Source organism: Propithecus coquereli, unplaced genomic scaffold, assembly GCF_000956105.1.
Source record: "Propithecus coquereli isolate 6110/MARCELLA unplaced genomic scaffold, Pcoq_1.0 Scaffold580, whole genome shotgun sequence".
Classification (NCBI taxonomy): Eukaryota; Metazoa; Chordata; class Mammalia; order Primates; family Indriidae; genus Propithecus; species Propithecus coquereli.
In genome coordinates, this window is record NW_012151730.1 from 1,376,328 (window position 1) to 1,397,192 (window position 20,865).

At 48.9% G+C, this 20,865-nt stretch overlaps 1 protein-coding gene across 1 annotated transcript in view; it reads left to right on the forward strand.

Moving 5' to 3' along the window:
- CEP164 (centrosomal protein 164kDa) overlaps window positions 1–20,865 on the forward strand; it is a 79,871-nt gene that overhangs the window by 46,030 nt on the left and 12,976 nt on the right. Inside the window, exons 8-14 of the mRNA XM_012658342.1 lie at window positions 5,117–5,488; window positions 6,503–6,583; window positions 8,446–8,529; window positions 12,724–12,809; window positions 13,706–13,933; window positions 14,853–14,999; window positions 18,862–19,071. Of these exons, the coding sequence (XP_012513796.1) occupies window positions 5,117–5,488; window positions 6,503–6,583; window positions 8,446–8,529; window positions 12,724–12,809; window positions 13,706–13,933; window positions 14,853–14,999; window positions 18,862–19,071 (1,208 nt within the window). The remainder of the gene's footprint in view (window positions 1–5,116; window positions 5,489–6,502; window positions 6,584–8,445; window positions 8,530–12,723; window positions 12,810–13,705; window positions 13,934–14,852; window positions 15,000–18,861; window positions 19,072–20,865) is intronic.

Sequence of the window (20,865 nt, forward strand, 5' to 3'; positions counted from 1 at the left end):
TTAGCTGTCCAATTAATTTCTTTACATTTTTTGGTAGAGACGGGGTCTCGCTCTTGCTCAGGCTGGTCTCGAACTCCTGAGCTCAGAATGATCCGCCCGCCTCGGCCTCCCAGAGTGCTAGGATTACAGGCGTGAGCCACCGCCTGGCCGGGAGTGGGAGCTTTTAAACATTTTTATAACCTCTTTAATATAAATAGGCACCCCAGTGTGATGGGGGAAATGTCTGGAATGGGCGGTGTTAAATACACCTCCCACCCCAGTCTCTAGCATCCCAGCAGATTTAGTTCTTTTTGCCACATGGAGTGTTAGATTCCTATGTTCTAACTTCAGGCAGCAATTAGGGCTTTTCCTGTTGAGGAACATTAGTGGTATGGACCAATGGGGGTTTCAGGACAGGCAGTGTGGCCTTTGCTTGGACCCTGCCTTTTGAAAATGGCTTTTGTCTCAGTTAACAGTCTTTGGATTCTCCGAACTGCCCGCCTTTCCCTACTCCTCAGCATTCCAGGCAGCCCTGGATGGAGATTACTGCTGAGGTCCGTTCTGCCCTGTCTCACTGAGCTGTCACTTTGTTCTTGCTTCCATGAGAGGGCAGTAGGATGGCAAGAATGCATCTCTCCGTCTCTCTCCTTCTCCCTCCTCTCCTGCCTTCTGACTTAAACCTACTTCTAGTCTGTTACAGACTCAAGGGAGAAAGGTTCATGGAACCAATGCTGAGAACGCTGAGAACAAGGGGAGGCTGAAGGGTAGGCAGCAGGCAGCATGTGGCCATGTGGAGCTGGTGAAAAGCCCATCAGCAGATCAAAGGAGCAGGAGGGAGCCTGGGCTTAGGAATAACAGGATGATGTCAGTGTGATTGGAAAGTGCGAACAACACCACGGAGCTGTGCAAAGAATTGAGACCAACTGGGTAGAAATGAAACCTGGAAAATAAACTGGACTGATGATCGGCTTGGTGAGCATCTCCCTAGAACAGAGGCAATACGCAGACAGGGTGTTCAGCTCCCTGTTGCTTGCAAGCCCCCTCCTGTGTTGTGTGGGTTATAGGAGCCCCTGCCTTTGTGCTCTGGGCTAGAGGAGGGAGACTGTAGCACTGGAGACCTCATGGCTTTTAGGGGGTATGGTAAATATTCATGAAACTATTCTTATAAGCACTCCGCTGCACCCCTCCTCATGCAGATGGTAAGGTCTTATTTGAAAAAGCAGCAGAAATATGCCTTGAGATACTCAAGGACCTGGGGCTATGACAGGAGAAGACAGGAGTCTGAGCAGGGATGCGCTGAGGGCAAAGCTGTGCCATGGCTGCAGGCCCCCCACCTTCGCCTGCACCCTCCACAGAGCCCGGGGCAGGAGATTGCGTGCTCTAGGCCGGTGCCTGGAGAATGTCTTCTGGTTGGGGCTTTAGGCCCAGTGACCTGACAAGGAGCCAGGGTCCTTGAAGGGAGCTGAGTGTGGGATAGGATGGGTTTTCGGACACGCAGCTCTTGTTTGTCCATTTATGGATAATCTACACTCCTCCCTCTGCTTTCCCCACCCTCAAGATGGACCTCTGGCTGCCCTGTCATTGCAGTTAGTTGACATGGGTGCAGAGAATGCAAGTCATTTATTTTAATATTAGCTGTATTTTACTATTTTAATATTTGCATAGGCAAATTAGAACAAATCCCATCATGGAAAAATCATCTTTTGAAGAATTTAAGCTTTAGAATTAGATTGGGCTTAAGATTCTTGTGGTCCGACTATATTCCCATGTGTAAGAATGGGAATCTCTAGCTATATCTGGTATTCTTTGATTCTTGATAGGTTACTTGTTTTTCCATCATCTTGAGTAGTTATTTAATTAATAGTTAACATTTGCCCAGCTATTATCTATTTAATAAGCACTGTAACAAATATAGTCTAATTCCTATATAACCTTGCAACGTAAACACTACATCTCCATTTTGCAGAGTAGGAAGGAAAGCCTCAACTTGTATCTCTGCTTGACACCCTTATTCATTTTTAAAAATTCAGTTAATAAGCCTTTACTGGACATCTTTTATGTGCCAGAAACTAGGTACTAAGGACAACAGGGAACTAATTTGGTGAGGGAAACAGACAAGGAAATCAGCAATTATAATAGCTATTATGGTAGAGGATGGGGAAGACTCATCTCAGGTCACCTGACCCAGGGTCAAGGAAGGTGGCCTGGAAGAGGTGATGCTGTGAGGACCAGTGGGGCTTTGTCAGGGTAGAGTATATGTGTGGATGAGTGGATGTTTTAAGAATGTACATGGCAAAGTAGCAAAACAGCATGTTTATCCACAAGCAGGAGGAGAGTTTGGCTGGAGGTGAACCACCAGAGGCAGGCAGGGGCTGGGCCATAAGGGCTGTGGGCCAAGTGAGGAGGTCTGGGCTTTATCCTGAAGGCCGTAGGTGCTGTTTGTGGTCTGATATTTCCTCTGTCCCTAATTCAAGGTCTGTTTCCAGGTAGCACTCTTGGAGGTTTCACTCCCAACTTTTAAGCAGGAAAGCCTTTCTTTAATGTCAAGATGAACCTGGCCAGGGTAGATGGCCAAGGTAGAACCTGGCCCCCTGCTTGCCAAGCGAGGGGGATGTGGCTGCCAGACACTCCTTGCCTACCCCAAGAAACTCCCACCTCCTTCTCAGAGTCCTCAGAGCCCCACAGACCAGTTATTGAGCTCCTGCTGAGTGCAGGCTACCTCTGGGGATATGGAGACAGGAAGGCCTGGCCTTAACCTGAAACTGCTTCTCTTGAAGAGGGGGCGCTTATCCCCCTTCCTTCTCTTAGCCCAGTGATCATTGCAGATTTATTCCATGCTAGAGGTTAGGCATGCTGAGAGGAGCAGCACCGGAGGGTACCTGCTATGTGCTGCCACAGCGGGAGGGAAGCCGCCCCTTCTGCTTTTCTTTCTGGGACAGGCCCAGGCCTGGTGACAGTATCACCACAGTGTCTCATGGCCTCTTTGCTTGGCAAGTCAAGGCTCATAACCAGGGCTATCTGGGACACTTTTCTCAATATTAGCTCAGTTCCTTAAGGGCAGGATCTATGTCTTGGTCATATTCAGATCCCCAAGGCAGTGTTTGCCACACAGAAGGTGCTCAATGAGTGAACATTTGGGTCTCATCATATGACATTAGTTCACATTTATGGGACACTGACAGTATGCCAGGTACAGTCCTAAGTTCTTTAACTCACTTAATGAGTGTTACCTCATTTACTCTTCCCAAGAACCCTATTAGGTAGGCACTATTAATACTATATCCCAGTATTTTAGAGAAACAAACTGAGGCACAGAGAAGTAAATAATTTGCCTAAGGTTACATATCTGTAAGTGTGGAGCCAATTTGAGCCTAGGTAGTCCATCCCTGAAGCTGAGGTCTGAATCACTCTGCTTTACTGCCTCTCTTAACCGTCCTTAGGAAGCTTGGATTAGCTGTTCATAGGCCGTCAGACCTGCAGGCGACTGGTAATACCTGTGGGCACAGCAGATACTTTAACAAAGCATCAGTAAATGCCATGCTTAGGGCTTCTCCTTGGACCTTTTGACTCTTTAGCCATCATGTTCCTTGTTTGAGTCTTCAGGGTAGGGAATCAGGAAGTCTTAAAAATCTCTGATCAGGCCGGGCAAGGTGGCTCACACCTGTAATCCTGACACTCTGGGATGTGGAGGTGGGAAGGTTGCTTGAGCTCAGGAGTTCAAGACCAGTTTGAGCAAGAGCAAGACCCAATCTCTACAAAAAATAGAACACTTAGCTGGGCGTGGTGGCATGCGCTGGTAGTCCCAGCTATTCTGAAGAATTTAAGTGGAGGCTGAGGCAGGAGTATTGCTTGAGCCCAGGAGTTTGAGGTTGCAGTGAGCTATGATGTACTCCATTACACTGTAGCTGGGGTGACAGACTGAGACTCTTTCTCCCCTAAAAAAAAAAATCTCTGATTAGAAATTGTTCAGCTTGGCAGCCCAAGTGTTAGCGCAGATGTTTTCTGGGAGGAAGTCTTCTTAGCCTTAGCCCAAAAGAGATCATTGGCTGTATTTCCAAGGGAGGGTTTTCTTTTTCTCTTTTAGCTGACTCTGAAGAATTTAAGTGGAAATAGCCTTAGGTTTTCACTAGTCTTTAAAGTGAGATTTGTGTGTGAGAAGCAGAGCGTGGCCGCTGTAGAGGTACATTACTCGGATCTCCTTTCAAGAGACCCTGCCAAGGGAGTTTAGTAGATTGACAGCCTCCAGCTGCTGCCCTTTCCGTCCACCCTCCTTTGTGGCAAGGTCATGCTTCCACCTGATGATGGGACACAATGGGTCCGAAAGCAGGACCATTTCTGCCGGATGTGGGACTCCTCTAATGGCAACCTGCTTAGAGGCCCTCTGCTGGGCTGGCCAAGACTGTCTCAGAACTGTGCTGTACCCGGAGGCTCTTCCTTCCCTCTCTTCTGTCACAGTTATCAGACCTGCATTGTGTTCTGAAGGCTCTCCTCACCTCCTTTGTCCTTCATAAACATGTCTCTCAGTAAATCTCTTGCACATCTAATCCCATCTTGGCATCTGCTTCCCAGAGGACCCAATTGTCAGTCCCTGATGGAGGCTGTGGTCTCCAGGTTGCTGATGGTCAGCATGTACAGGGGAGGCTTCAGGGAAGAAGGGTACCCTCCTGATATTTTCCCCTCCCACTGCCTCTTAAAAATGAAAAATAGAAATTCCAGATCTTGCTACCTTTCTTTCACATGACCATCCATCATCATCTTAACTAAATATTGGTCTCTGAGTCTGCAATCTTATGATTTGGCTAATGGGGCTTGAGTGAGACAGATTTGTTATTTGAGAATGTGATAGGTGGTGATGGAGTTGAATAGTCCAATGCAGTGATTTCCAAGCTTACCAGTGGACCAGGAGTAAGGTTGTGTGTATCCAAATCACTATCAAAATTCTGATTCAGCAGGTCTGGGGTAGAGCCAGGAATCTATGTTTTAAAAAGCTGTTTGGGTGATTGATAACCATTAGTGTCAGAACTTGAGCACTGGCCTGTGGGTCAAGGGAGTGGTAGCTCCATCTTGCAGCATACCTCTAATCTCCTTTTATACATTCCTGATGTCTTCCTTTCTGACTTGGTCTGCTGCTGCCTAGGAGTCTCCTAGAACAAGCCAGCCAGAGGAGAAGAAGGATGTTTCTCTGGATTCAGATGCTGCTGGCCCCCTTACTCCCAGCAAGCATTCGAGCCAAGGTGCAGACAGCAGTCTGAGCAGCGCTGATGGCAAAGGGCGACAGAGACGAAGGACGAGTCCTGGGCTCTTAGAAAAAGAAGAGAATGAGAAGAGTGAGCCTAGGGCTTCCAGGAGTCTGGCGCCCTCCAGGGTGGGCCCCGGAGGCGATGAGCCTGCCAAAGCCTCTAAAAAGGACATGGTGGATGCAGGAGAGAAGGGTTCCAGGAGGGAAGAGGTGAAGGAGCCAAAGAAGGAGCCTTCTGCCCCAAAAGATAGCAGGTCAGATGCCAGCCAGGTAAGTCAATGTATCCCATAGGCAGGTGCCAGCTACAGCCCTCTGTTGCTCTCTTCAGCCCTGTCCAAGTGCTATCCCCACATCTTCATTACTGAGGCAGGAACTTCATTTGCAGTCCCTGCACTGGGCTGTCAACATCAGCCCAACCCTTAATTGTGACAAATATGTCCAGACCCAGCAGGCAGTAAAATCCTGAATGAAATTGCAAACCTGCTGGTACTGAAATTCAGAGCAGGAATTTGCTTTTCCGTTGGCACCCTCCTGGGATACTCATGTTCCTCTTTTTTCGTACTTATTTCCCCCTCCCTCTTCCTGCCTCCCCTTTCTGCTTCTTGACATTGGTAGGGTCAGTCATGGTTGCAATAGTCTGAGTTCCTATAGAGAGAGGAGAACATTGTATGTGGTGGGGGAGGTGGGGCAGGTACCACAGTTGGGAGTGTCCTGCCCCAGCATAGGTAATTAGGTTACAAGGAGACTCTTCTCATCAATTTCTGTGGCTCTTTCTAAACCAACCCAAGATATGGGAGTGGTTGCTTTGGTAAGACCAGGCCAATGACCAAAATAGACAGAAGTATAGGTCCCAGTGGAGACTTTGGTATTTTAGATTTTGTAACTCTTAGTCCTATTTCTCATCCAGGTAGATGGTGAGGGAATTCATTTAAAGAGCTTTTATCTATTTCCTGGAAAATGTGCTCTGATTCTGTTTTTTAGGACAGCATCAAACTTCTGTACTGCCAACTTTCTGACCACCTCCACCACACTTGGCTCTCCTTACATGTGTAAATCCTTGTTGATCTGATTCAGAGTGTGATTGTCTATATTCAGCTGGGCTGCCCAGCCCCAGGGGGGTGGAGGCTGTTGCATGTATTTGGAGAGAATGGCATAGTCAGTCCATAGGCCTCCTTAGGATTTTCAAGAAGCCTGCGTTGGCACCGTGGCCTGAACAGAATTCTCAGGACAGTGACTGTGGCCCTCTCTGCTCTGGGGGATTTCTCTGTGGTTTTCTCTCCCCAGGAGTCAGAGATTAGTGAACAAATGAAGGAACCACAGCTCTCAGACTCCACTGCTTCTGACCTCAAGTCCTTCCTTGGCCTGGTGAGTTTGTGATGAGGGTAGTCGAGTGGTGGTGAAGAGCATGGATTTGTGAGTCTCCAAGGTTAAGTAATTTGCCTAGCATCACAGCTTGTAAGCGGGGATATTAGAACTCATACTTGGCTCTTGTCTAGCTCCAGATTCGCAACCCATTAACTAAGGATAACACTACCTACTTTATAGGTTTGTTGTGAGAAGAAAGTGAGGTAGAGAATGTAAAATGTTAGCATATAAATATTAATGTTATTGTTATATATTTAATGGCATTAAAATGTTAACTGTTGTGACTGTTCTGAATTGCCTGTGAGATCATGTCAGTTGCCTCTGGGCTCTAGCAGGAACGTTACATGAACCTAGGAGGTTAGGGACTGATGCGTTTGTGTTTATGGGATCACTGAGCTGTGGCAAGGACCAGTCCCCAGACTCTGGCCAGGAGGGATGCTGTGGTTTCATTTCTAAAGTTAAGGCTTTGTCCTGGAATGCCAGCATACACAGTTTCTTTGTCGCAGACCTACCCAGCCTGCTGTATCCTGGTTTCATTTGCCAGGTCTGTATCTAAGGGGAGTAGTCTGGGGTGCTTTTTGGCAGAACATTACCTCTAGAAACCATCCTCCATCTGTTTCGAAGACGCAGATCAAAGGGAAGGGATTAGTGGGAGAGGGTCAGGGATGAGCAGTAATGATACGAGGGGGTGCTGAGGAATTAGGAGGCTGTGTGCTCTCGCCCCTCACTGAGCCATGGGCTTAGGAGGCAGATGGCAGCTGCATTAAGTGGAGTAGAACTCAAACTGAAAGGAAAATGTCACCAAAAAAGAAGAAAAGCCCATGAGCTAGGAAAGGAAGGCAAAAAGTCACGGTTGTTGGCAAAAACTGTCCATGAAGAATAGCCATGTCACAAAACTCTTGGAAGCAAAGGGTCTGGCTATTCTAAAGCAGTCACCCATGTGGAGAAATGTGCCCATCAGCATTTTTCTTCTCCATGGGAGTAGATGGAGGAAGCCGTGGACAGCAGGACCAGACCTTATCTGGGCATCCCGCCATTTATCAGGGCTGATGACAGAACTGTCCCCATTAGCATGCTGTTGGGTAGCAATCCACCACTCAGCCCGGCAGGGATCTTAGGCTCAGAAGGGGCGGGATTGTTGTCCTATGGCAGCCAAAGGGCAGCAAGGAACTGGCACTATTGTGGACACTGTCTGCCCCCAAGAGAAGCCTGTGCAGAAAGTGCCACTTATTGATCCCCATAGTCCAGAGGGGCACCTATATGGAAAGGGGGATGGAACAAGCTGGAAAGAGCCCACCAGGCCTCGTTTCCAGACTCTGCCCACAGGTTTTCTGGGTACTTTGGCCTGCCTTGTGGTGCCCTGGTTGGGCACTGGAGGGGGAGAGACAGCTGGAAAGTGACATACTTTGCAGCATGTGTCATGGAAAGAGCTTGGGCTTTGGAGTCAGCCCACGCTCCATGTGTCCCTAAACCCCTTGCTCATCAGCTGTGTGACCTTGGGCAAATGGCACATGCTCTCCACCTGTGTGATGAGGATGGGAGTTTCAGTCTCACAAAGTTATTTTTTTCCTCATAATTTTATGAAAAATTTCAAACATATGAAAAATTAAAAGAATTTTACATACTTACCGCCTATAGTCAACAAAATATTTTTACCATACCTGCTTTAGCACATATCTTTCTATCTAGTCACAATGTTATTTTGAAGATTAAATTGGTAGATGTTGAAATGTTTATTTAGCATGGAGCCTGGCACATGGTCAACACCTTTCTAGAAAGCTGGAGTTGGGTAGGGGAGAGGCCCAGGTGGGTGCTGACTATGACAGAGGCAGAGCTGACCTCGCCGTCTCCACTGTCTCCAGGACTTTGGTTTTCGCAGCCGGATCTCGGAGCACCTGCGGGATGTTGATGTGCTTTCCCCGGCCCTGGATGGAGCCCACTGGGAGGTGAGTCTTTCCGGGAGGTGGGCTGGATCTCATTTTCCCTAGCAGCCACTTTATGAGAGCTGAGCCCTGCCCATCCCAGGATACGTTTCTGGAAGTTCTGTCCCTTCTAATTCATTAAGGCATGGCCCTGACGTGCCCCAGTGGAGATTCTGACTATTCCTGCTCTGTTGCTGTGTGAATTAAAGCCTTTCCCCCCCATATATTTATCTGTTTATCCATTTATTCAGCAACCGAGAGTTGACCACGTGCTCGTGTGCAAAGCACTGTGGATGGTGGACTTCAAGGCACTTCCCAGCCTGGCCCATCTATCCTTTGCAGCCTTATGCCCAGCCCATCTGCTCCCCCACCAGCTGGGTCTGCCACTCACCATTCCTGGAGCCCTGCCTCCCTCCACCTCTGCTACTGCTACTGCTATTGCTACTGCTCTGCCTCCAGCCTGCCTGCTTGCCCTCCTTTCTGCCATGCTGCTTCCCCCGTTGTCCTGGCAAGCTCTTTCGTGGTCTTGGAGGCCCACCTCTGACACTACTTACTCTGAGCAGGATGAATTGTTCCCTCTCTTTGCTCCCCTCAGTGCCTCTTGTTTTGCTTTATGGTTGTTTGTCTGTCTCCGCTGCCAGAGGTAAGGTCTGGACAGGCATGGACGATGTCTGACCCACATGGGGTACAAAGATGACTCACGCACAGATCCTGTCCTTAAGGAGCTTCGAGCCAAGAAGATTGTTTTTTTTTTCTCCTTTGTGGGTTGGTTAGGAGAAGAGCAGTTGTGGCACATGGTCTCTGCAAGTTAAAGGGAACGTATTTGGTTTGGGCAAAATGGAAATTTGTTGGGTAAAACAAACAAAAAGATGTTTAATATGAACCCAGCCTGGGAGCCTCTAGTGCAATGCATGTTGGAGACAGGGTAGAGTGTTAAGGTTGATTGCACTTGAGCCCTGCATGTTTTTTGGTAAAGCCTTCCTGGGCCACTACCCAGCCACCAGGTCCCTGCTGGACCTTGATCACCCTGTTTGCAGTGCTGGAAAGATGTGAAGGCATAGACAAGGGCAGGTGGGATGAGTCAGGAAGGGTTTGGAGCAGGTGAATTGTGAGGCCCCTGTGGCAGTAGGTAAGTGGGAAAGTTACCTTGTTGGTGGGGCGAGGAGTGGATTCCATTGCTCTGGCTCCAAAGCCTGGCCAATATCAGAATTACTTGGGAGCTGGAAAAAAGATCTTTAGGGTCCTACCTAAGACTCAGCGAGGCCAGTAGCCTCTTTTTGGGGCACGTCGCTTGGTATAAAGCAGTAACAGGACCTGACTTGGATTTGGTTCTCATGAGGGACCCCCTTGAGGCAGCCAGCCCTGGCAGAGGAAGTCCTAGGCTATACCTGGTAACCGGCCTATCCAGGTGTGGGCAATTCTGGGTGCTCAGGTTGGCTGACCAAATGGATCCTTTTGCAGGGCTCAGCCTCTAGCTCTTTCCCATCTTCAGGGCATGGAAGGGCTGAGCAGGGAGGTGGAGCTGGAAGAGAGAGCAGCAGCCCCCTTGTGTGACAGCACTGTAGATGTAGTCCCCTTTATCCTTCCCGTGGGCTTTTGCCCATTTTGCCATATTCTCCATGTCTCCCAAGTATAGGACCTGGGCGTAGAACTGAACTATAGTAGTTTTTGTTCATTTAAAATATTTTGTATGCAGCTTTATTAAGATATAATTGACATGCAATAAACTGCATATCCATTTGATAAGTTCTACCATATGTATACACCTTTGAAACCATTACCACAGTTAAGATAATGATCATAATGAGTTATAAACATCATAAATTTCATAATAAGAAAAGTGATCATAAAATTATTTCAAATAATACAGAAGCCCAAGTCTTCCACTTCCTGCAGTCTTACTCCCACAGGCAGGGGGTGTGAGCAGTTTCCATTAACATTTTCCATACGCCTTTCCAGAATTTTTGCTATGTACATGTAAGGATTTATCCATTTTCTACTTTTTTCTTCCCATAAAAATTAGAATTGTGCTATCAAAACTGCCTGTGAATATGCTTTTTAAATTTAAGAACAGACCCCTGACTTATTTCTAAGGTATTCCATGTAGATCCCCCTTATTCATTTCATTGGTTGTGTAGCCTTCTGCTGTATGAATGCACCGTGATTTATTTAACTGAGGACTGGATCTTACACAAAAACGAGATCCTGGAGCTGAGTTGAGGATGAGGAAATGGTGTCTTGAGTAGTGCTAGGCCAGAGGCTTACTTAGGATGTGCTGTTGTTGTGTCCCCTTTCTGAAGAGTGCCAATGTGGCTGGTTTCCTCCTCTGGTTCCTTTGCTTCCTTTTCTAGGGCAAAAGGTCAAGGGAGCAAGTAAAATTCTACCCAAAAGACCTTCTGTCTGGGTGTTTTCCAAAGTATCCCTTCTTTGGCAGTGGGGCTAGTTCAGTTTCCAGAAAGACAGAAGAGGAAACAAGAAGGGAGTGGATGGAAATACTTGGTCCGCAGCCGGTCCTCCTGTCCACCTGTCTTTATCCTCATGGTGTGTGGCTTATAGCCCTGGAGTCCTTTCTGACTCCGGGCTCAATCCCCAAATTTTAATTACAATCACCACTTTCTTACTCATACTTTAGTTTGTTAAATGGAGTTGGCCTGTGTGATTTTTTTTTTTCTTGAAAAGTGAGAGAGGGAGGTATTTGATGAGTGTGGTGTGGTTTGTAGGGGAAGACAAGTTGTGAGTCGATCACTGGAAGGGGAAAGAGATGGGCTGGGGAAGGCCACATGCCCCTGCCATTGTCTGCAGGCTGTGCCCAGGCTGATGCGATGAAGAGTGGCAGCCCTGGCAGGGAGCCCTTCTGCTGCAGGCACCAGGAGGTGCAGTACTCACGGGCAGCGTTTCTATTTTTAATGTAATTTGGAGGAGCTGGGTTTTAGTTCAGGCCCTGCCCTTCCTCACCCATCCAGATGGCAGAGTTGGCCGCAGCTGCTGGGGCTTAGGCTGCCAGTGGAGAGGTGTGGGGGGCTGTGGGCACAGGGCTGGAGACCCCACTGGGGAAGACGGAGTGTGCTGTCTCCTGCCCCACCTCTCCTGTTGACCCCGTGTCCCAGAACAGACGGGGCTCCTGTCGGTGTGACAGAAGGAGCGCAGGTCCTAGAATGGGGACTGGCACGGGTAAAGCCTTTTCTTCCTTTCTTTCCTTTCTTTCTTTTTTATCTTAGGCTGAGGGAGAGGGAGAGGAATGTGGGAAGAGGAGCTAACATTTATGGCATGCCTTCATTGGGCCAGGAGTCGGGTTTTACGTACATGATCTAATTTCATCCTCACTGGAAGCCCTGTGAGCTGTGGTTTACTATCCCGTTTTACAGTGAAGGAGACAGACTTCCCAGGTAGGAAGTGCTTGAATAAAGGGTTGACCCCAGGTGGACTACACTACCATGACCCTGTGGAAAATATTTGAAATTATCAAGAATAGTCTTTTTTTTTTTTTAAACCAGCTTGCTAAATTTGCCTAGATACTCAAGCTTAAAAATGAGATATTTTTCTTTTTTTAATGGAAGATGTAATTTCTGACTGGGAAGGGTGCGTCATTGTCTATTGGCAGGACCTGAGTCCTCAGGGGAACCTGGCATGTAGCAAAGGAACACTTTATCTTCTGCGGTCCAGCTGCGGGTTGGTACCCTTTTTGTCTGGGGCATAGCTCTTTCCTGTTGCACCAAGACTCCATCTCTCCAGGATTCTTCTTTTCTAAGGTGTTTGCCTGCTGCCCCTGTACTGCCCACTTAATTTCAGCATGCCTGTGTATCACTGGCACTGCTAATCTGGGCCTCTGTGGATTTGGGGTGTTCATGGATTTCTCTGCTTTCTCTGCAGCTGACAGTACAGGCTCCCAGCAGCAGGAGGCAGGGTTTTCTTTGTCTTGTGCGTTCTCCTTCAGCCTCTGGCTTCCGACTCTGCATACAGTGGCTGTGGTCATCTGTCTCATCCTCCCCAGGCCAGCCAGGCCAACCTAGGGAGCAGCTGTGAGCCTGGGGGCGTAGCCAAAGCTCGAGAGCCTTCATTGTACAGTAGACAGGCCTTCTGTTCTGTGTCCTGTGTGGTCCCATCCTCTAGAGAGCCACCTCTCAGTGCTTTTTCCTAAGCATGAGCATCAGCAAGAGGGTGGAGGGACCCAAATTCAGACCCCTCCAAAACACATGTTTCACTGTTTCTTGCCTATAGGCCCAGGAGGTAGGAAGGAAAGACAAGGATGATAGCCAGTCCAGCCAGGATGAGCTGCAGAGCAAGCAGTCCAAAGGCCTGGAGAGGTACAGTATGTGGGAGGCTGACCTCAGGGAGGTCATAGTGTGCCTTCAGGATGGTGTGGACTTGGACAGAATTCCTGGCTTTGGTGGTTGGCATGGCTCACTGTGCAGGTGATGAGCTGGCTGGATGGTCTTGCAAGGTCTGTGTGCATGTGCATGTGTGTATGTGTGTATGCTCGTACACATTGTATGTGTGTGTGTGTATATGTATGTATGCATGCATGAGTAGATATTCTGATTCTGCACCAAGATGGGAATGGGTGTACGCTGTGCACTGCTGTGAGTCAGAGCTTGGTCCTCCTTGCTGGATTGGGTTGATTAAGCTGTGTGTGCGCTCAGTCCCAGGTCAGGGCTGAAGTAGCCTCTGGAGGTCTAGGGGAGTCATGCTGGAGGGTTGGTACTGCAGCTCAGCCCTGAGCCAGGGCTCTGCCGCATCAGAAATGGCTGTGCTAACTCTCTGTGTGTCTGTGTGACAGGGGCTCCCGGTTTCTCAGGCCTGAGCCCATGATAAGGGAGGAAGGAGAGCAGTCTTTCCATTTTGGGACCAGAAAAAGCTCTCTGACAGCTTCATGCATTTTCTATAGTCTGACCACCTGTATCTGGCTTCTTTTTCTCCCCATTTTCCACTCAGTTCTCCCATCCCTTGCTGGCCCCGGTGATGGTGGACTTTGGGAATGAGTACACTTATGAGTGTGTCCAGCTCTTTCTTCTGGACCAAGCAAATACAGTACAGGGACCTGGGGAGCCTGACTCAAATCCAGGCAAAAGGAGAGCTTAGGAGAGAGTCTCTCTTCCTACATATTGGCCTTCGCTCTTGTGGCTATTCATGGGAGTGGGGACAGGGGCTGGGATCTAGCCTGGGAGGAGGGATTGACCTGGGTCCACACTGCACTCCCCAGTTCTCTTCCTGCCCTCCAAATGGAGGGGCTTGACTCTGCGGCTCCGGCTGGCCTGACCAGGTTGTCTCCTCCACTTCTGCACGGGGAGCAGCTCCAAAGTCCGCTTCACAGCCAGTCCTCCGAAGAAGGGCCTCCGCAGTCCCCTGAGGGGCAGCCTGAATGGAAGGAGGCAGAGGAGCGCGGGGAGCACTCTGTGGCCAGCCCCAGCCCACCAGTTTGCCTCCAGAGGTAAGGATGAGGGGGAAGCACCCTGGGTGGTGATGGCTCCTCTGTGTGTAGTGCGTGTACACTAGTGCTGAGAGAGCAGGGGTGGGTAGGTCTAGAGAGGGAGGGGAGAGCTGGGGCCGGTTTGCAGCCTAAGTAGCAACAGCAGCAGAGGTTCTGCTTAGTGTCCCATGGGAGCTGGGGACTGCGGAAATCTGCTTCTTCCTAGTCCTCAGTCTACAACTGAGATTGGGGTACACAGTCTGATTAGGAGAACTTAGAAACTATTGAACAAGAAAGTATCTCTTCCGACCCAGCTGCCTCCCTGCCATGGACTAGGACAAAGACTGCTGTCACCCTAGCTGCTCCATTCCTGCTAGGGGAGCTGTTTCTCCTGGTCCCCTCCCCACCAGCACCTTCCCTTCAGTAGTCACCTCACTTTTAGTCATTCAGCAAACCCAGCCAGACTCCTGTTGTGTGCTAGGCCCAGGCAGAGGGAGGTGCAGAGCCCCAGGTCACCCCCAGGCCAGCTGAGAGGACTTTTGCATCCCAGCCTGGTCCATAGCACAGTGTATGTTTGCTAGTTCTCTGTCCCCCTAGCAAAAGAAAGATGCTGGTCTTAGAATTTATCAGGTTGGAACGAGTCACGGGGAACCCAAGTAGCAGCAATGTTCAGTCAGCAGCATCCCTTGAACACGTGCTGGGTGCAGAGCTTCTCCTTGGGTGCTGTGGTGGTCCTGCTTCCCACGTGGGGTGGGAGTCTCTGGTCTTCAATACAAACAACTCGGGGAGAGGCAGGGAGGGGAGATGGAAGTTTGAGACCTGAGGTAGGGAAACTTTGTTGGGGCTATTTCTCTTGTCCCCGTTATAGCTCTTTGCCCCTAAATGGAGGGTGTCCTGAGCATCTCACCTTCCGACTGGCTTTAACACAATTGCCATCAAGGGAGCAGGCCCCAAGCCCACCTGCCACCCATGAGAGGGGCAAGGAGCAGCGTTCCCAGGCTGAGGAGCTGAGTCCTGGGCAGGAAGAGGCAGAGGAGCTTGAGGAGAAGGTGGCAGTCAGCGCCACCCTGCCAGTCTCTCCAGAGGTGTAAGGGCCAGTTTTATGTGTCTGCCCCTGTGCCCCACTGTGTGTGGATTACTGAAGTGCCCATTCATTCTTGGGTGGTGGGGAGGGGGAGCTCTGGCTTCAGCCCAGGATGGGGAGTGTAAGGGGAGATTGAACATATGCTTGGTGCCCCGTGTGTAGCCTCCAGAGCCCCATGCAGCTGTCACCAGTCCCCACCTGGGGTTAGCTTAGGGCCCTGGGGCTCCTGGTGAGGACTTGGGGTACGAGGGTGGACGAAGAGGTGCCTCCTGGCTCATTAGCAGAAACCTACTAGGTCATGTTACCTCTTCTACCAAGCACTGTTTTTCTCTTAAAAATTTTTTTGTTGAGATATTTATACTGAAGGACACAAATCTGAAGTGTACAATTCGATGATGTTTGCGTCTGTGCACACCATGTAACTACCACTCAGATCAGATGTAGGCCGCTTCTATCCCTTGAGAAAGTTTCCTCATGCCCCACTTGGTCCACCGACGACCCCAGGTCTCCATGGTTCTGTTCTGGCTTCTATCCTATAGAGTGATTTTTCTAGTTCTCCACTTTCATATACATGGAATTATGCAGTATGTAGGATATATCTTTTGTCCCTGGGTTCAAAGTTCCACATGTTTTTGTGATTCACCTGTGTTGCTGCACCAAACACTTCTAACATTTAGAAATCATTTAGCTTTTCTCCTCCCATTCTCACCCTTCCCTCCTTATGCCTTTTTCAGATGAGGAACCTGAGGCTCAGAGAGCTGAAGGGATTTTCTCAAGTTCACATTGCTGGTCAGTTGCAGAATTAGGACCAGAGTCTAGTCACTAGAGCCCTAGACTCCTGACGTTTAGTCTGCAGCCGCTGTTCCTTTTCTCTGCAGAGAGAAAGACAGGTTCCGGGATTTATACATTTTTCCTCTGTGAGCTGAGCAGGTACACAGGACTGACGGCTGAGCAGAGAGAGGTTCATGCACTGATTACTCACAGGAAATGTCACTGAGAGCTGGCAGGGCACGTGAGCTCATGATCTCATGTCGTCACTACACCATTGCAGGAACGATGTGGGGAGGAGGTGGCCACGTTTTTCGGATAGTGATAGATCCTGCAATGAAAGCTGTGACGCTGAGGAACTGTGCAGCTTTGCCAAGGCTCCTTGATGGCTGTGGACAGCCAGATGAGCGTGCTTTCTATGACGACAGGAGACAAGTGTGGTCCAGAGAGAGGAAGAGCGGGGCAGAGGTCAGACAGGTGTCTTCCCAGGACTCCGGAGGGAAGCCCAGGCAGCCTAGGTTCCCCGGCTCCTCCCAGCCGCCTTGGCTGATTAATCCCCATACTTTGTGTTTCTCACCCCATCCCAGTGAGGCTGTCCCTGCTGGGGTCTCAGAGACACTTTACTTGACTATGTAGTTTCAATTTCCTTAAGGAAATGCCTTCTGTTCCTTTCCTGAATCTTTTCAGGCCCTATAACTTCCTTGTTATTACTCTTTATAGCTGTAATGTCTTAGGAATAGATTGGTTTTCTGGGTTTTGTGGGAGTAGTTCTGTGTCTGTCAGCTTCCAAAGGTGTAGTCAAGCTGCAAGGCAGGGCTGGGAGCGGAGGGCAGGCCAGAGGGAGCAGGTGGGCGGGGCTGGCCCGCAGCGCCTGCTGCTCACTAGGGCTGCTTTGTGGCCACTAGGCGGGGACTGGAAAACAGGAATATCCTCCCCTTTGTCATCCCAGCATCTTTCATGAGGATTTGTGGAGAGGAGGGTAAATGAATCAAAGCCACGAGGTTGAATATGAGATGAGTTGTGATCTCTTTGATTCCTGTCCCAGCCTTAGTGGTAGTACAGCCTTTTCAGAATGTTCCTGGGGTGCCATTTCTCCCTCTCCGTCCTCCCCTTCCTCCCTCCCTCCTTCCCTGCTTTCTTTCACGTGTCACCACGCTACTTGGTGGCTAGCCTGAAATGATTATGCTCCTACAGAGCCTCCCCTTTGTCACTCACTGTTGGAAACTGGGTCTCACTGATTCTGATACTTGAGGAGTTGGCCTAGAAATCAGAGCTGCCTCTTCCTCTGGAGTCCTCAATTTCCCCACTGTCTCATGGATCTTTCAGGCATTGTTTGTTGTCTTGGACCTAAGCTAGGAGTTTAGGATACTATTATAGATCTTTAAAACTGGGTGAGGGAGAGAGGCCCACTGAAAAACAGCCCTGCTTGCCTGCGTGCCGAGTGTGCAAGCAAGCGCTCCGGCACGTGTAGCCCGGGCACATGCCGCCACACGGTCTGATGCCCCGTCTTTCCACATCATCTATCCCTAGGGCTCCACATAGCTATGCAGCCCACAGGAGAGAGAGACATTAGAAGGTACCATCTCAGGGAAAAAAGATGTTCTCAGCCAACGTTGGAAATGAGTTGGAGGGTTGATGAGGCGGAGAGCTGCCGGGGAAGGCTCTTTGCGAGGGCAGCATTCTCAGAGGATGCTCAGCCGTGTCTCTCACACCTGCGCCAGGGGACTGAGAGGAAGCCACGATTTGGAAGGAGGGAGTAGATGGAGGTGGGAGCAGGAAAGAATTGAAGGCATAGCTCAAGCCTTTCTGGTCTGAGTTACAATTTTAGGAAAGGTCTTAACGGTAGCTCAGAGTGGTCAGTAGTCTCTTCTGTTTTCCTTCTGTCTCTCGTCTCAAGGGGCTGCAGTGGGATTCCGAAGTCCTTGTTTTTCTCTTTAATCTGATCCTTCCCGCTGCCTTCCATCTGCTGTATGTTCGAGCTGGAGGGAGAAGGGGTTCTGAGTCCCCAGTTGGGAGGACTGGCTTCCCTGTTTGACTCTCGCCCAGCCCTCTTTGATTTGGGTCATGCACACTTTCCCGCTGAGGTCGACCGAGCAACCGTGCCAGGCCTGCAACAGGCGATGGCTGTGGTGAGACCAATTGTCAATGTGAGATTGAGGGACCCGAAATGCAGACACATACTGACCTTTAGGAAAATCACTCTGGGAGTCAAAATGCTTTATCCTGCTTATGCTTTCATTGCTCAAAATGTTCTCAGGGTCTCTCTTCGGGTATTTCCTTCAAGAAACAGAAAACAATCAAAATAACAGTTCTTATTACGTTATAGACATCTTTTTAACCAATACCATTATTCCTTGTCTTAACCTGTGCATCCAGGTTAGTTCTAAATTTCTTTTCCTCATTTTCAAGCAGCGAATTAACTCTAACAGATGAAAATGTGCCCCCATGGAGAGATAGGGAACACAACACTCCTGTTTATTCTTGCTACATTCTTTGGCTTAGGGAAGCATCTCCTCCTGGCTCCCTTGGAGTATGGGAGAAGAGTTTCCTATTCCTAGACCTCATTGGCTGTTGCAGTCTTAGGGCTAGGAGACATGCTGCTGCTTTTCCTGTGGGCTTTGCTCAGTTTGGGAGGTGGAGAGCAGTCTGTGGGGGACTGTTTCAAAATTGCTGGCATGAGTCTCAAGTAGCAAGCAGAGCCCTTGTGGGAAGATAGTAACAGGGCCATGAGCCATTCTGAGGAAGTTTTCATTAGGGACAGGGCTTCACTCTCTCCCTGCTGCTGCCAGCTCTTGCCAGTTTCAGATTTTGATCTTGGGCCAGAACCTGCCAGGTCTACTGAGAGTCTGCTATCAGCCACTCTTCTCCCTAGGCTCTTCGGGCTTTAGACAGCCACAGTGGGACTTGTCCTGTAGAACAAATGACGACTGTATCTTATAGCCTGCCTGTGGGTGACCTGATCTGCAAATGTGTCTCCTGATTGTGGGCCCTCCATTAGGATTCCATGTGCGTTGTTCTGAACCCATGTGAACCTTAATGCCAAAAGGTAGATGGATATTAAAACTGTAATGGTAATGCTGTTCCCTACCCATGGCAGGCGATCCACAGAGCCTGTGGCTCCCCCAAAGCAGCTCTCAGAGGCTGCCCTAAAGGCCATGAAAGAGGCAGTGGCCCAAGAACTCGAGCAAGAGCAGAGGCGGCTGCTGGAATCGAAGCGAGAGAAGATGCAGCAACTGCGAGAGAAGCTGTGGCAAGAGGAGGAAGAGGAGATCCTCCGGCTTCACCAGCAGAAAGAGAAGTCTCTCAGGTCCTGCCCTTCCCCTTAGGCACAATTTCTGGGCCTCGCAGGGATGTGGGGAGCGAGGGACACCCTCTTCCCACCCTGGAGACCACTGGGATGTCCATGGCTCCCCAAGACTACTCCTGGAAACTTTACCCAATAATTTCTGCTTATATCTCATTGGTTATCCTGGTTGCAAAGGAGACTGGGAAATGTAAGTCCTTCAGCTGTCCTTTTTACGTGGTAGAATAAAATCAGGGTTCTGTTAGTAAGGAAAAAAAGGAGAATGGATATAGAGATGGTAATGAGCAATCTGTCACAGTCCCAGGATGGGAAGATACTACAAAAAGGTGTTAATGTATTTCATTTACTTGGCAATTTAACTAAAGGCTAAATCTTGTCCTCTTGGAACATCCAAGGATGGTAGAGAATTATTATTTTTAGATCATACATAGCGAAGTGTATATAAAACATTTATGCTTAATTTAGAGAAAATAAAGCAGAAAACCAACACCCAAGTACCAGGAGGGTTGGGGGCGATCTCTCTCATTATCCCAACATAGGATCTGCTGACCTAGGTAGGCTCTGTCCCTATATCATGTCCTTCTGGGTCCTCTGCCAAGAAGCATCCCAAAGCACAGACCTCCCACAGCACCCTCCTCTTCCAGTCAACTGAAGACTGGGGCAGGTGCCCACCCAAACGGGATGTGACTCAGCAGTTCACTTGAGGATGCAGCCCCTTGGAGGAAATGCTGGTGGTGTCTCCCTGCCAGCCCGCCAGGCTCCTCCCCTCTTCCTGGCCACTCTGGGCTTGGCTCCGTGTGTTTTCCATTTCTCTCCCGAGCCCTCTGACTCTACTGGGGCCTTCGGAGAGCCATCTTAGCATGCCAAAAGTATGTGATTTAGGGCCTGAAACATGGTAGTTGCTCAATAAATGGTAGTACTTATTATTATTATTTTCAGTTCAAATCCATAGTTTCAGACAGTCTCATCTAAGTGATTTCTCTGTGGGTAGTGCCTTGCCTGGTTTTCTTCAAAGTATTTATAGTTCATCAAGAAAACCCTATTTCTGTTTATGCCCAAGCCTTTTTGAGGGGTAGGCCCTCCTTTTCTTTGCTGAGAAACTTCCACATGGTAGAAATTTCTGGAAGCCACAGCTGATCTTGTAACAAATACTTCTTGAATGAGAAGGTAGGCAGCCCCTTAGTTTCTTTAGCTGTAAAATGAAGAGATGGGACTTGACCTCTAAAGTCCTTGCCGGCTCTAACTATCTGTGTTACTATGTGTAAAATTTAACCATGGGACAAAGAGAAAGGGTTTCTGGGGAATCTAGAGGGAAGGATTTTTACTTAACTCAAATTTTCCATCGTAATAGAAGAGAGCAGTGTTGTCGATAACTTGAAATAGGAAACGATCCAAAATCCTTTTGGCTTTGGAATTTGCTGCAGAAGCTTTTGAAAGAAATTGTTTTCTGAATCATGTTTTTCTTAGTCTTGAGTTTCCTGAGTGCACAGCTCACATCCCTGGTCACGTGGGGCTACGTGAGGAGCTCCCTGAAAAGGGTGTGGTTTGTGTGAGCAGAGGGATGTCTGCTTTGGGTGAAATGGTCACTGGCGTTGACCTACAAATAAGATACCGTTCATGGATAATCAAGGCTTGCTTATAGTTTGGGGCTGGATGATGCTGTTCAAATTCAACACACATTTATTGAGCACCTACTTTATGTCAGCTACTGTGTTTGGCACCTGGGATATAACAGATTTTAAGATGAGATTTTTTTCTCTGAAGAAGCTCCGAGACGTGCAAGGAAAACAGATACAA